The sequence below is a fragment of the Piliocolobus tephrosceles genome, chromosome 19 (assembly GCF_002776525.5).
Source record: "Piliocolobus tephrosceles isolate RC106 chromosome 19, ASM277652v3, whole genome shotgun sequence".
Taxonomy (NCBI): Eukaryota; Metazoa; Chordata; class Mammalia; order Primates; family Cercopithecidae; genus Piliocolobus; species Piliocolobus tephrosceles.
Genome location: NC_045452.1, coordinates 23,046,420 through 23,061,911, shown reverse-complemented (window position 1 = coordinate 23,061,911; position 15,492 = coordinate 23,046,420). Strand labels below are relative to the sequence as shown.

At 56.1% G+C, this 15,492-nt stretch overlaps 1 protein-coding gene across 2 annotated transcripts in view; it reads left to right on the top strand.

Moving 5' to 3' along the window:
• Positions 1-15,089, top strand: part of RANGAP1 (Ran GTPase activating protein 1) — a 40,807-nt gene extending 25,718 nt beyond the window's left edge. For both annotated transcript variants that reach the window (XM_023221882.3, XM_023221883.3), the window contains exons 7-16: positions 2,677-2,835; positions 4,046-4,159; positions 4,581-4,680; positions 4,767-4,851; positions 6,053-6,239; positions 7,867-7,986; positions 9,975-10,077; positions 11,224-11,312; positions 11,591-11,712; positions 14,021-15,089. In XM_023221882.3, the coding sequence (XP_023077650.1) occupies positions 2,677-2,835; positions 4,046-4,159; positions 4,581-4,680; positions 4,767-4,851; positions 6,053-6,239; positions 7,867-7,986; positions 9,975-10,077; positions 11,224-11,312; positions 11,591-11,712; positions 14,021-14,090 (1,149 nt within the window). In that variant the 3' untranslated portion in view covers positions 14,091-15,089. The remainder of the gene's footprint in view (positions 1-2,676; positions 2,836-4,045; positions 4,160-4,580; positions 4,681-4,766; positions 4,852-6,052; positions 6,240-7,866; positions 7,987-9,974; positions 10,078-11,223; positions 11,313-11,590; positions 11,713-14,020) is intronic.
• Positions 15,090-15,492: the final 403 nt, after the last annotated feature.

The window sequence follows — 15,492 nt, the reverse complement described above, 5'->3', positions numbered from 1 at the left end:
ATAGATAGATAGATAGATAGATAGATAGATAGATAGATAGATAGATAAGATAGAAAATCTTGTGACAGATAGATAGATAGATAGATAGATAGATAGATAGATAGATAGATAGATAAGATAGATAAGATAGAAAATCTTGTGACTGTATCCCCAGTGGAAATCACAGATATTTCATGTGAAGTTATAATTACTGCTGATATATAGAAATATTTCTCACTACATCAAAATTATAGTAATAGCGAACCCACCCCTAGATCTTATTTAGTGCATTAACAAGAAGTTTGTGGGCCGGGCGCGGTGGCTCAAGCCTGTAGTCGCAGCACTTTGGGAGGCCGAGATGGGCGGATCACGAGGTCAGGAGATCGAGACCAGCCTGGCTAACACAGTGAAACCCCGTCTCTACTAAAAACTACAAAAAAACACTAGCCGGGCGAGGTGGCGGCGCCTGTAGTCCCAGCTACCCAGGAGGCTGAGGCAGGAGAATGGCGTGAACCCGGGAGGCGGAGCTTGCAGTGAGCTGAGATCCGGCCACCGCACTCCAGCCTGGGTGACAGAGCGAGACTCCGTCTCAAAAAAAGAAAAAAGAAAAAGAAGTTTGTGGCTGGACGCGGTGGCTCACGCCTGTAATCCCACCACTTTGAGAGGCTGAGGCAGGTGGATCGCGATGTCAGGAGATCAAGACCATCCTGGTTAACACTGTGAAACCCCATCTCTACTAAAAATACAAAAACAAAAAACTAGCAGCCGGGCGAGGTGGCGGGCGCCTGTAGTCCCAGCTACTGGAGAATGGCGTGAACCTGGGAGGTGGAGCTTTCAGTGAGCCGAGATCGCGCCACTGTATTCCAGCCTGGGCGACAGAGCGAGACTCCGTCTCAAAAAAGAAGTTTGTATATCACTATAGCACGTGTTTGGAGTTTTTTCCTACATGTTTTGATAACTGTTCTGAGTTGATTTCCTTTGTAATTCTGTATAATTTATCTTAAAATTTAAAAAAACATTTTTTGCGGAGGGGACCCAGGGGCTTCACCAGACAGCCTGAAGGGTTCATGGCACAGAAAATAGTAAGAAGGCCTGACCTGGAGTGTGCCTCAGTTGGCCTTCCTGTATTTATTTGTGGACCACCCGCTACCTCCATCGCCCCATGCTTCACTGAGCACCCGAGGACAGCGGAAGGCTCCTTGGCACAGTTATGCCAGGCCTACCCTCAGTCCTGGGTCACAGTGGAGACTGGGACATGGCCCTCTCCTCCAAAGCTCAGGGGCTGATGGGGGGCAGATGGAATATAGGCTTTGAATGTAGGCAGGGTGAGGAGCACTGTGATAGAGGAGGGACCGGATGCTCCGGGAGCACAGAGGAAGAGCACTGGACCCTGGCTGGGGGAATCAGGAAGCCTTCCTGGGAGAGGAGGTGACCAAAACAAGAGCCCTAGAACTCATAGCAGTTAGCCTGTCAAGAAAGTGCTGACCGGCCGGGTGTGGTGGCTCACGCCTGTAATCCCAGCACTTTGAGAGGCCGAGGATGCTGGATCACTGGAGGTCAGAAGTTCAAGACCAGCCTGGCCAACATGGTGAAACCCCATCTCTACTAAACATACAAAATTAGATGTGGTGGTGTGTGCCTGTAATCCCAGCTACTCAGGAGGCTGAGGCAGGAGAATCACTTGAACTCGGGAGGCGGAGGTTGCAGTGAGCCAAGATCATGCCACTGCACTCCAGCCTGGGTGACAGAATGAGACTCCATCTCAAAAAAAGAAAAAAAATAAAAATAAAATAAGTAGATAGAGTGTTCCAGGCGGAGAGAATGGGTATCAAAATGCCAGGCTGCGATAGGGCTGCGTGGCCCAGGGAAGGCCCCCCTCATCCCCAGAGAAGGACACGCCATGTCGAAGGGGTTATGTTGTGTAGGTGGGTGGGGTAGAAAGAGAGAGAGAGAGAGAGAGAAAGAAAGAAAGAAAGAGAAAGAAGGAAAGGAAAGGAGGAAGGAAGGGTCACATGGAGCTGTGTTATCCAGAGAAGGGCTGTGAGTGACTGCCCACCACAGCCAGGGTCCCCTCTGTGCAGAAGATACCAGACTGAGAACAAGGAATCAACCTACCAGGCCGGGCGCGGTGGCTCAAGCCTGTAATCCCAGCACTTTGGGAGGCCGAGACGGGCGGATCACGAGGTCAGGAGATCGAGACCATCCTGGCTAACACAGTGAAACCCCGTCTTTACTAAAAAATACAAAAAACTAGCCGGGCGAGGTGGCGGGCGCCTGTAGTCCCAGCTACTCCGGAGGCTGAGGCAGGAGAATGGCGTAAACCCGGGACGCGGAGCTTGCAGTGAGCTGAGATCTGGCCACTGCACTCCAGCCTGGGCGGAAGAGCGAGACTATGTCTCAAAAAAAAAAAAAAGAAATCAACCTACTGGATCTAGAGCTCTGTGACCCTGGGCAAGTCACTTTGCCTCTTTGATCCCTAGTCTTTTCTCTGGTGGAGATCCTATCCCAGGCAGTAGGACTCCCTCATGAGGTTGTGGAAAGGGTCAGATGTAGCCATGCCCCAGAATCCCAGAGACGAGCCCCTGCCCTGTGCTGGTGGCAGCCCATTCCTGTGCCTGCTGTGTGGAATTGCTCTCCTGCCTGCTGGATGTCATCTGGCACTCGGGGCCCCCTCCACTCTCTGCCTGCTCCTCACAGGTCATCGGGACCCTGGAGGAAGTCCACATGCCACAGAATGGGATCAACCACCCTGGTGTCACTGCCCTGGCCCAGGCTTTCGCTGTCAACCCCCTGCTGCGGGTCATCAACCTGAACGACAACACCTTCACCGAGAAGGGCGCCGTGGCCATGGCCGAGGTGAGGCGAGTGTGGCAGAGCCAGTTGCGACCCGCAAGACAGAGGCTGGCCGCTGTGTTTCCAGGGAAGCCGGGGCTCCGTTGAGCAGGGACTACTCTATCCCCTGCCTGTCCCCTGGGTGTGTGCCCCATGGGTCCAGCTCTTTGAACATGTCCTGGACAGGGTTTCAGGTCACAAGGTAACCCGCGCCCTCCTCGGGTAGCTCCGATCCTTCATGCCACCTTCTGAGCTGCCTCTGCGGCCCCCAGCGGCTGGCGCTGGTTTGGTTCTCAGGCTGCAGAGGAGCAGGCTGCTCCCCACATCTGTTTTCCTGGTTGATTTGTTCAGCAGCTGCTGTTTGTTTTATCACCACTTTTTGAGAGAGTCTTACTGTTGCCCGGGCTGGTCTTGAACTTCTGGGCTCAAGTGATCCTCCCATCTCAACCTGAGTAGCTGGGATTACAGGTGCATGCCACTGTGCCTGGCCCAGCAGCTTTTTTTGAACTCCCCATATAGTGCTTGGCTTTGTACCAAGTGCAGGCCACACAGGGTTGAGCCAAAGACTCTGCCTTCAGGGAGACCCTAGCTCAAGGAGGGAAGGAAGCTGCCGGTGGTAACAGTGCCAGGCTTTGAACGCAGTGGCTTCTTGGCTGCCAGGGCCCTGTGGCCCCACAGAAGGCTAGTTCGGCTGCCTATGTGTTAGCAGAGATGTGTGCAGGTGTTGGGGAACACGCCAGAAGGAAGTTCAAATCAGACTTAGGGCAGGCTTCCTGGAAGAGATCACATTTTGGCTAAATTGTATAGGGCAGTGGTCTTTTTTTTTTTTTTTTTTTTTGAAATGGAGTCTCGGTCTGTCACCCAGGCTGGAGTGCAGTGGTGTGATCTAGGCCACCGTGCCCGGCATAGGACAAGTGGTCTTTCTCTGGAGAGCGGGTGGGGGTGAGTGTTTCAGGCAGAGGGATCAGGTTATGTGTGGAAGGCCCAGAGACTCGGGCAGGAGCCTTGCTCAGTTGGTCTCAGGAAGAGTTCTGGCCATAACGTGGGGAGTAGGGTGGAGGAGGTTTGGCCAGGGACCCAGAGGCCTACAAGAAGACAGCAAAGCTAGTGACTTGCAGAGGAGGACAGTGTGTGGTGGCTGGTGTGGGATGTGACCGTGAGGGGCCCCCGGGGCTTGCTGAGGGCTGGGGTGTGGCCTGCACCCTCACTCTGGACCCTTACTTCCACCTCGCAGACCTTGAAGACCTTGCGGCAGGTGGAGGTGATCAATTTTGGGGACTGCCTGGTGCGCTCCAAGGGTGCCGTTGCCATTGCAGATGCCATCCGTGGCGGCCTGCCCAAGCTGAAGGTGCCAGCCTGGACGCCTGACGCCCTCCCTCTGGGGTCTGTGGGTGGTGGGGTGGCTGGGGGCACAGGGGTCTGGTCTGAAGGCGACAGGCCTGCATCCATATCCCAGTTCCCCCACTTCGGGCTCTGTGATGCTGTGTGAGCTCCACCCCCCTCTGAGCCATGGTTTCTTCATTTCTAAAGTGGGAGGCAGGGGTTGGTGTACGTCACTGTCGTATAGTAAACACACTCAGTATGTGACTCATCGTTGGTTGCAGGGCATTATTTTTGTTGTTGGTGTTATTCTTCCTGCCCTGCCCACTTTGCCCAATCCTGAGGACAGAGCCTGCCATATTCTCACTTGGGGAAACTGAGGCTTAGAGTAGAACCTGGTGTCCTGGCCTGGGTTTCTGCCTGCCTCCAACCCTTCCTGTTATTTTCAGGAGCTGAACTTGTCATTCTGTGAAATCAAGAGGGACGCTGCCCTGGCTGTTGCGGAGGCCATGGCAGACAAAACTGAGCTGGAGAAGCTGGACCTGAACGGTAGTCAGATGGGGGAGGCCTCTGCACAGGTCTGCTAGGATGGCCCTGGCACCCCGGGCTGACTGCTTTTCCCTCCCCTTGAGCAGGCAACACTCTGGGAGAAGAAGGCTGTGAACAGCTTCAGGAGGTGCTGGAGGGCTTCAACATGGCCAAGGTGCTGGCGTCACTCAGGTAGGGAACTCGGGGTGGGCGGCCCCGGAGGTCGGGGTCAGGTCATTCCTTTCTTTCTTTTTCTTGAGACGGAGTCTTGCTCTGTTGCCCAGGCTAAAGTACAGTGGTGCGATCTCAGCTCACTGCAGCTTCCACCTCCTGGGTTCAAGCGATTCTCCTGCCTCGGCCTTCCAAGTAGCTGGGATTACAGGCACCTACCACCGCACCTGGCCCCTTTATTTGTTTCTACTTGTATTTATTCAGAAATGTTGGTTGCACTCCTCTTATGTACCAGCTCATACACTAGGCATCAGGGCTGTAAGGGTGGGACAGTCAGGTTTCTGTCTCGTGTCGGGAGAGACAGAATGAGTTGTCCATTCAGCAGAGGATCTCGTCCGGGCTGAGCAGGGCCACCCTGTAGAGCGGTGGAGTTGGGGAGGCCTCTGAAGGGGTGAGGCCAGATCTCATCCTGATGTGGTGGGGCCTGGGGAGTGATGGGGGTGGGAGGTGGGGGTAGCCAGAAGGGGCTACGCTCAGGATTGTTCTTAAGATGCTGACTCTAGAAAGGAAGAGACTGTGGGGCCTGGGGAGTCTACCTGGAGGTGAAGGTGGGTGACTGGGGAGTGGCCATCTTCTGGATCCAAGTCCGGTTAGGCCGTCAGCACCTGGCTCCCTGCACTCCTCTCATCTCCAAGTCAGCCTCATTCATGCGTCAGATACTCAGTCGTGTCTCCTCGGTGCTAGGCCCTGAGCTGAGGCTGGGAACGGGGGACTCCGAGGTGGGCTGAACCTCACAGGTCCCACAGTCCCTCGGAAATGGACCAGCCTTCCTGTGGGGCAAGGACACCCCTACTCTTCTTCCTCCCCCACACCTGTAGCTTCCTGAGGTCATGTGGATATGGGCGCCCCCTGCCCTGGCATCTCACCCTGGGCAGTGTTCCTGCCAAGCCCTGGGCTCTGGGTGTGACAAAGCTGTCTTCGTTTTCTGTCTCCCCATGAAACCTGGGGCTCCTTGAGGACAGGAACAAGATGTGATTCTTGTGTCCACAGCCTGGATTTCTCTGGTGATCCACCTACCCCTGCCCTGGGAGCAAGTGCTCCCACCCCACCAGGCCCTCTCCCGCCTGGCTGAGCTGAGGTCTCTGGGCTCATGGAGCCAGGCCTTGGAGCCAACCTGGGCTGCTGGGTAGAGAGGATCTGCTTCAGCCGGCTCTTTCTGCAGTGATGACGAGGACGAGGAGGAGGAGGAGGAAGGAGAAGAGGAAGAAGAGGAAGCCGAAGAAGAGGAGGAGGAGGAAGAGGAGGAAGAGGAGGAAGAAGAGGAGGAGGAAGAGGAGGAGCCTCAGCAGGGAGGGCAGGGAGAGAAGTCAGCCACGCCCTCACGGAAGATTCTGGACCCTAACACTGGGGTGAGTTTCTATCATTTGCCAAAATCAGAGCCCTGGTCCTGAGAACGTGAAATCCTGAGGTGCTTTCACAATGGGGTAGGGGGTGTCTCCTTAAGCACAGTAGCCACAAACATTTTTTTTTTTTTTATTGCATGATATTGACTAAAAAAAAGAAAATGGTTCAGTTTAATGATAGTTACCTATATTTCTTTGTTTCTTTTTTTCTTTTTTTTTTTTTGAGACGGAGTCTCACTCTTGTCACCCAGGCTGGAGTGCAGTGGTGTGATCTCGGCTCACTGCAACCTCTGCCTCCTGGGTTCTAGCGATTCTCATGCCTCAGCCTCCCAAATAGCTGGGGTTACAGGTGCTTGCCGCCATGTCTGGCTAATTTTTTTTTTTTGAGACAGAGTCTCGCTCTGTCGCCCAGGCTGGAGTGCAGTGGCACGATCTCGGCTCACTGCAAGTTCTGCCTCCCAGGTTCACACCATTCTCCTGCCTCAGCCTCCCAAGTAGCTGGGACTACAGGCGCCCGCCACCATGCCCAGCTAATTTTTTATATTTTTAGTAGAGATGGGGTTTCACCATGTTAGCCAGGATGGTCTTGATCTGACCTCGTGATCCGCCTGCCTCGGCCTCCCAAAGTGCTGGGATTACAGGTGAGCCACTGCGCCCGGCCTCATCTGGCTAATTTTTGTATCTTTAGTAGAGCCAGGGTTTTGCCGTGTTGGCTAGGCTGGTCTTTGTTTTACTCCTGACCTCAGGTGATCCACCCGCCTCAACCTCCCAAAGTGCTGGGATTACAGGTGTTGAGCCACCGCACCTGGCCATAATTACCTATATTTCTATTTATCCCAATATAAATGTCTGTCTATAAGTAGCAGTGCTGCTGCATTATGTATAAGATATGCATAAGGATTTCTGAAAGAATAAACAAATAAGCATAAATAGAAATTCTAATTTTTTTTTTTCCCACCCACCAGAAGATTGTCTTGGTGACCCTTAGGAACTGCTCCCCCATTCCTGGGATGGTGGCTGGGCTGTGACCTGGCTTGGGCACTTGGTGTCTGGCCTGGGGCTGGTGGCATCAGGGTTGCCACACCTCCAGTTCATTCATTTGCATTCCCTGTCAGGTTCCTAAGTAAAGCTCCCAGAGAACTTGGCTTTGGACAAGGACTCCCCACACTTACGCTGAATTGGGCTGCTTCTCTGGTTTACGGAAGCAGTTAAACAAATGGCTAGGTGCGCCTCAATTCAGGTTTTTCTCTGGGCACCTCTGGTGCTAGCAGGGCTTACCCAGGCTGTAGGACTGTAGTTCTACGGGGACCCACTTAAGCCCCCATATGCCTCTGTAGTCATTTCTGGGGCACTGCGTGTCATGACGAGGATCCACTTGGTCGTATTTTTGAGTCCCAGGGAGGTGGCTTCCCCCTGACCCCAAAGGCTCCTGGACCAAGAGCCATCCAGGGCCAGCATCTCTAGGTGATATTGATAGATGGGAAATGCGGCTGAGTGGGAGGAAGAATTCTAGACTTTGAGCCTAGATGGGCTGGAGTGAAGGGTGGATATGCTGGGTGTGGGGATGGGCACAGCTGGGTGGGGGAGTCTGGGGTCCGGAATTCTCCAGAGCCTCTGTGCCTCCACTTCCCAGGAGCCAGCTCCCGTGCTGTCCTCCCCACCTCCTGCAGACGTCTCCACCTTCCTGGCTTTTCCCTCTCCAGAGAAACTGCTGCGCCTGGGGCCCAAGAGCTCCATGCTGATAGCCCAGCAGGTAATAACCACACCTTGACCCCCACCCTGTACTTGCCTTGGCTTCTGGAGCTGTTAGAGAAAAGGGACGAACAGCTCAGGGACCTGGGGGTGCGACACTGTCAGCTGGGGGCAGGGAGGCTTGGCCTGCCACTGTTAGAACACACACAAATGTCCAGGGTATTTATAAGCCTCCAGGGGTTGCAGATGTTCCCTCCTCACTCGGCCTACAGAAAGTGCAGCCCGCCAGTTCCCATGCTGACTGGAGTTAGGGAGTTTCCTCCAGACTCTTGCATGTGCCCACCCCCTCCTTGGCTTCTCTCTGCATGTTCTGTCAGCCCAGCTGCTTGGAGAACAACTCTGTTGCCCGGGGCCCCTTTGGGAGTGACGTGCCTATTGCGGGATGGGTGAGAACAACCCTATTGCCCAGGGCCCTCTGGGAGTGGCGTGCCTGTTGCAGGATGGCGCCCTCACTCCAGCCTAACTTGTTGGCTGGCTCATTCATTCATTCAGAGGTGATCTTTGGGGCATCCATTTTCTGTCAGGTACTGTATTTGGGCATGATTTTATTTAACCCTCTTGACAACTTGAAATGTAGACTTTGCTGCCCTTATTTTACAGATAAGAAAGCAGAGGCTCGGAGGTTATAGAGAAATAAAATGGGCGCACTCTCAGAGTTGGCTTAACATTTCGGCCAATTGGCCGGGCGCGGTGGCTCAAGCCTGTAATCCCAGCACTTTGGGAGGCCGAGACGGGCGGATCATGAGGTCAGGAGATCGAGACCATCCTGGCTAACATGGTGAAACCCCGTCTCTACTAAAAATACAAAAAATTAGCCGGGCGAGGTGGCCGGCGCCTGTGGTCCCAGCTACTCGGGAGGCTGAGGCAGGAGAATGGCGTGAACCCGGGAGGCGGAGGTTGCAGTGAGCTGAGATCCAGCCACTGCACTCCAGCCTGGGCGACAGAGCAAGACTCCGTCTCAAAAAAAAAAAAACATTTCGGCCAATTGCTTTGTTAGGTTTTGCCTGTATTCTTTGTTTCTTTTTTTTTTTTTTTTTTTCCTTTTTGTGGAGAACGGGGTCTTGCTGTATTACCCAGGCAGGTCTCAAACTCCTGGGCTCAAGCTATCCTCCCGCCTCTGCCTCCCTGAGAGCTGGGATTACAGGCGTGAGCCACCACGCCCGGCTCTTTGTTTCTTTTAACATGATAAATAAGATGATGTAAGCCTTTTTGTGGCCTGTCACTTTGGTTTAACACCATTCATCACTTTCTTGTGCCCGTAAAACTCTTCTCATGATTTTTATTCCAATGCGTGGATGTAGCACTTAAAAGCCATGCACTATTTCTGGACGTTTTTTCCACTTTTCCTTGTTGTCAGTGAGGTTGAGGTAAACTTCTCTGCATGTGAATATCGTCTGCATCCTAGATTATTTCTTCAAGTTCGATTACAAGATGGGGACCACTGGGTCCCTGAAATGATCTTTTTTTGTGTGTGAGACACTGTTTTGCTTTGTCACTCTGGCTGGAGTGCAGTGGTGCAATCATGGCTCATTGCAACCTCAACCTCCTGAGCTCAAGCAGTCCTCCTGCCTCAGCCTCCCAAGTAGCTGAGACTATAGGCACACACCACCACCCTTGGCTAGTTTTTTTCCTTTTTGTTGACATGGGGTCTTGCTATGTTGCCCAGGCTGGTCTCAAACTTTTGGCCTCAAGCCATTCTCCCACCTGAGCCTCCCAAAGTGCTGGGGTTACAGGCATGAGCCACTGCACCTGGCTGGGATGATTTTTCATCCTTGTTCATTCACTCATTCATTCCCTCTCTATGCTGCATATTTGCTTGCTGCAGGCCAAGTCCAAGCCAGATTCTGAAGGGACAGCATGGGGTAAGGCAGGACCTGTCCTTGCCTGCCAGGGGCCTGTGTACTGCCCACACCTCTCCTAGCTAGTGGCAGAGCCCAGGGACATCTCCACCATGTGCCACAGGCCAACCATTGTCTCTTATGTCCTCAGACTGACACGTCTGACCCCGAGAAGGTGGTCTCTGCCTTCCTAAAGGTGTCATCTGTGTTCAAGGACGAAGCTGCTGTGAGGACGGCAGTGCAGGATGCAGTAGGTAATGTGGGCTGGGTGAGGCCGGGGTGCCTGCTGGCCCTTGATGCTTGTGAGGCCCCGGTGCCCTTTGTGGTCGCCGTCACTCGTCAGCCCCAGTGCTGTCATGGGAACTGCTCTTTGGGACCCTGTGCTGCTCCTCCAGCAGGGTCCTGCCATGGTCCTGCCGTGGAGCCAGCTGGGTGCTCGTCTCCCTGTTTCTCACCACTGAGAAACTGAGGCCTTTCTCAAATCCACACAGCCATATAGAGTTAGAACCCAGAGCCCACTCTAGGAAGGCCAGATAGTCACATCCGCAAGCCCGATGGACGCAGGTCTGTCGGGAGGAAGGATGCTGAGAGCTGAGCCCTTGTCCGTACCTCAGAGCCTCTGTGCTCATGTCCATTCTACCTGGAGCTTCCCTGCACAGAGGACGCTTTTCCCTGTAACATTATGGGGCCTTCTCGGAGCACCAGCCCACGTCTCTCCTGCCCTGTGGCAACCCTCTCCACACCCTGCCTGTTTCCTCCATTCCAGCACCTGTCACCTTCCACCCTGTCTCCATGTGCTTGACTGAGGCAGAGGGGAGGAAGGGCCCTGAGGCAAGGGGCGCGGCTCCTGGAAAGGATAGAAAGGAGTGGAAGGACATGTGTGGTGCCTCTTCCTGGCCTCTACTGGGGGTGGCGTTAAAGTGGGGAGGGCAGCTCGGTGGGAAGTGAGGCTTGGAAGGAGGTGGGGGGGCCAGACACAAGCCTGCTCCCTGAGGGCCTGCCCGGGGGCGTTTGTGGGAACAAGTTGCCCTAGTTCTGTTTCCCAGGAAGCCTAGCACAGTCCGTGCACATCCCCTCACCCCACCAAAATCACCTGAATCCTCCCCCAGGGGCGGCCTGCCTCAGGAACTCTCCACTCCCACGGCGTGAGGTGGCACAGTGGGTGTCATCCCCACACCCATTTTACACCTGAGTGTCACAGCTGGTAGATGGACTGAGCCCATCCCCCCCCACCCCTCCCTCTGGTTCCTATGTCTCTGCCATCCCTCTTGTGTTCGCCTCTTCATCAGGGCAAGGAGGCAGGCGAGCCTGTGTTTGTGCGGTGTGGGGGGAGCCCTGGGTGCCTTGGCCCAGCGCTCTGCCCTAGCCAGCAGCCTGCCCCTGCTGCTTCTGCCCTACAGATGCCCTGATGAAGAAGGCTTTCAGCTCCTCGTCCTTCAACTCCAGCGCCTTCCTCACCAGGCTCCTTGCACACATGGGTCTACTCAAGGTGAGGCCGGAAGGAGCAGCAGGCCCAGGAGAGAGGTGGGCGGGGTCTGCATAGAAGCTGCCCCAGCCATGCCCACCAGCCTCCCTCACCTCGAGTCCTGAGCCGTCTCACCCACTGGGCCCCAAGGCCTGGGTCCACCCCAGCAGCCTCGGTCTTCATGGTGAGGTTCCGGCTGGACTCAGTTGTGAGCGCTGCCCGCGGAGTCTGGATGGTGGAGTCCAGGGGCCGCCCAGGTGACCTTGAAGCTCACCCCGCCTTTTGCTGTGTTCCCCTCACAGAGTGAAGATAAGGTCAAGGCCATTGCCAACCTGTACGGCCCCCTGATGGCACTGAACCACATGGTACAGCAGGACTATTTCCCCAAGGCCCTTGTGCCCCTGCTGCTGGCATTCATCACCAAGTGAGTGCGGCCTTGGCGTTCTTCTGCCGGTGCCTGTCCTCTCAGGCTTCTCTGGCCAGGTCCAGAGGCCTCCAGTCCCAGGAGGTCCAGCCCAGCCAGCCTGCTGGCCCCGCTCGGGTGCACGAGAGGCCCTCATGCCTCCTGGGATCTCAGCGTCGGTGTTGGAGTCTCACCACCCTTGGGAGGCCCGCTCCCCTCTGCCCAGCTGAGGACAGTGGGGCTCAGGGACAGTGAGAGAGGAGACATGTAACGCCCCCGTTTTGCCGATGAGGAAAGGAGCACCGGGTTGGTTACAGAGTTTCCCTTGGTCCCACACTAGGAAGAGGCTGGGCCAGTGTCCAGACCCATGTCTGTGAGCGAGGTGCTACGTGTGGTGACATCTCTGGAGGGGCTTTTTGTCCATCCTCACAGTAGTGCAGGCCGAAGGGGCCCGGTCACACTAGGCTTTGCAGCCCCAGGCCCTCTCCTGGGGACACACATTGCCCCGGGAACCGCCAAAATGCCCAGCAATATAGCAACCTTGGCCTTGTTCTGGAGGGTCCTGGGGAGTCCTGGGGTGTTGATGGGGTGATGGGCACAGTCAAGTCACAGAGCCAAGGCCCCACCAGGGAGGGGGCGGGAGGCTTGCCCCGTGCACCTTCACGGGGCCCTGTATGGCCCCTGGCAAACCTATGGCCTTCATCAGGCCTCAGTATCCCCATTTGCCCAACCAGAGGGTTAGGTGAGATTGTCTCCAAGCGCCCTGACCAGCCACACTTCCAGTCAGTTGGCACCATCCGGGGAAGTGGGGTAGGTAGAGGAGCAAGAAAGTCCCTTTGCCGGGGGAGCCCAGAGCCCACCAGCCGAGGCAGGATGCTTGGTGCATGTGGGGAGGCGGGGCTGGTGCAGTGTGAGCAGCCCTGTCCGCCCCAGCGTCTGGAGTGTCTGTCTGCACGGCGCTGTCTCCTTAGCCAGGCCTGGCCTTCTGGCCATGTGCCCCCCACCCAGATCACTCCTTGGGCTGCAGCTGGACTGGCCTTGGTGAATGATAGATCTCACTGTCCCCCTCCTCTGCCAGGGGCCAGGTCAAGCCTCACTGTGAATCTCGTGTCTGGCCACAGCCTCACCCTCACCCCACTCCAGCCCACCCCAGCACAGTGCACCCCCGAACCCCTTTCCACAGCAGTGCCATTGCTGCGGTGCCGAGCTTTGTCCATGCTGTCCAGAGCTTGTTTGGCCAGTGGCCCCAGCCCCTGCCTGCACCTGCACCCGAGTCCTTTGTGTCCTTCCTACTCCCTGGTCAGAGTGGTTCCCTCTGCATCTCTGGCAGCCCCTGTGCTATCCTAAGCTTGGGCATGAGCCCCTCGGCCTTGTTAGAGCAGAATGCCTTTTCCCAGCTTGTTGCCCAGCCCCCGGCACAGGCCTCAGTCTGCCCCCCAGGTCTTGTCCGAGGTGACTGATTAACTATGTAGTGACATGCACAGCCCCTCTTCCCTCAGCTCCCAGCCAAATTGTCTGGGATCCCAGGCCTGGCACAGATCCTGGCCTGTTCATCGGCTACAGGCCAGAGGTGTTGTCAGGCCTGGTCCTGGCTGCGTCCCACACTTGCCCAGTCCCCCAGAGTCTTGCCTCAGTTTCTTTCTTTGCAGTGAAACTAATGATATTGAGGGCAACAATGGGGAGCTCAGGCGCAGTGGCTCCTATCTGTAATCCCAGCACTTTGGGAGGCTGAGGCAAGATCACTTGAGCCCAGGAGTTCAAGGCCAGCCTCGGCAACATTGGTGAAACCCCGTCTCTACAAAAAATACAAAATTAGCCGGGTATAGTGGTGTGTATCTGTGGTCCCAGCTACTTGGGAGGCTGAGGCAGGAGGACCACCTGAGCCTGGGAAGTCGAGGATGCAGGGAGCCATGATTCCAGGACTGTACTCCAGCCTGGGCAACAAAGAGAGACCCTGTCTCAAGAAAGAAACCACCAAAAAACAATGGCTAGCCATTTACTTATGACCCAGATTGGACTCCAGTGGGCCGGTCATGTGAGGCCACTCCAGCCAGTGAGGATTCCCTGGCCTACGTCTGCTGGAAGGGCCCTTGAGGAGCCTGGCTGAGGTGGGGCTGTGTTGTGGCCAGCTCTGGGCTGTGGTCTTGGGTGCCTGCCTCTCACCCCTCCTACCCCTACCCACAGCGTGCAGAAGGCAGGGGCTAATGTCTCCCTTGCTGAGTCGTTGTGCAAATTAACAAAACTGAGTCTGGTACTAAAATGGCCCCCACACTTGGAAAACGGGGGCCAGGAGGCATCCACCCCACCTGCTGACCTTCTTTCCCCGCAGGCCCAACAGCGCCTTGGAATCCTGCTCCTTTGCCCGCCACAGTCTGCTGCAGACACTGTACAAGGTCTAGACTCAAAGCCTCTCCCATCTCTTGGCCTGGACCAGTGAGCTGGGGAGGGACTCGGAGGAACTGAGGCACAACCCACACGTTGCCTTGGACAGGACTCTGGCCAGAGGCAGGGCGGGTCTGTGTCCCGTGTGTGCTGTCAGTCCCCTGAGTATGTGTGTAGGTGTGGTGCGCGTGCAGGTCTGTGCCTCCTTCGGGATTTGGGTTTGAACGTCTCTGCTGGCCTGGCTCTGCTCTGTTGTGGGGAGTTGGCGCCCGGGGAAAGGGCTGTGAGCTGCTCCGCCATTAAACTCACCTTCACCTGACGGCGCTCTGCTGATCTCCGCCTGGGCCCTGATGGCTGCCCCACCCACCTGCCTTCCAGCCCGGCTCCCTGGCAGAGCCAGAGCCCAAGGAGTTGTCCGCGTGCTGTCCGTCCCCTCTGTGTTGTGACTGGGCTGTTTCCTGCCCTGCCAGGGGCTGCTTCTCGTCACCAAGCCCTGGTCCTGCAGCAGCTGTCTCCCCACCATCCATGCCACTGTGCTGAGCGCTCAGCCTGAAGAGCAGAGAATGCCATGGGTGGGACTGTGGGGGTGGCATCGTGGGGCTGTTGGCAGAGGGCAACCCTGGGCCCCATGCCGTGTGGACAGGCAGACACCAGATTGTCCAGGAGCAGGAGCTGCTGGAACTGCGCTGGCCCCGGACCTAGTGGACCCTCTCCTGGCTGCTGAGATGATGTCTGTGACTGGCCTGGGGGCCAAGCTGGAGGGGGTGTGTTGACAACCCAAAGCTGTTGTCCAGTCTGGGGAGGGAGGGGCAGGGTCCCCAGTGTCCGAGCCGTATCTGGACGCTGCTCTTAAAGAACCTCCTGGGGCAGGGGAGCAGTGGGGTCTGGAGTGGGCAGATGCTGTACAACCTCCCTACGCGCCCATGACTGCCCCATGCTTTCCCCTTTGTGTTCTGTGTGTGTCTGGGCTGTGCCCGGGGGCTTCACAAATAAAGTCATGTGTACAGCTTCCGAGACTCAAACTCTGACCTAAAGCGGGATAGTCTCGGGGGCCATCATACGTGGAGTCCCACCTCGGCAGAGCACACGGCCCCATGGCAGTCTGTGAGGGCAGTCAGCCCTGCGAAGGGCCCGGCCTCGGCCTCAGGCCACCACCTGGGCAGTGGCAGTCCTGAATGAGGACCCATTTCCCTGCCTGGCCACACCTCACCCAGCGCCCTGCCTTTGGGCTGCAGCTCTCTTGGCTCCTGCGTTGCTCCTTCACTATGGCAGCCACCTCCCTTGGGGTCCTTTGCTCCACTGCCACGTATGTGAGGGCAGCCCAGCCAACCTTCCTTACCTCCTGCCCTATGCCATGTGTGTGCTTGGGGAGCCCATGTCCCCCACAAATGGCCTCCAAGAAGAAGTCCCTCGGCCAGG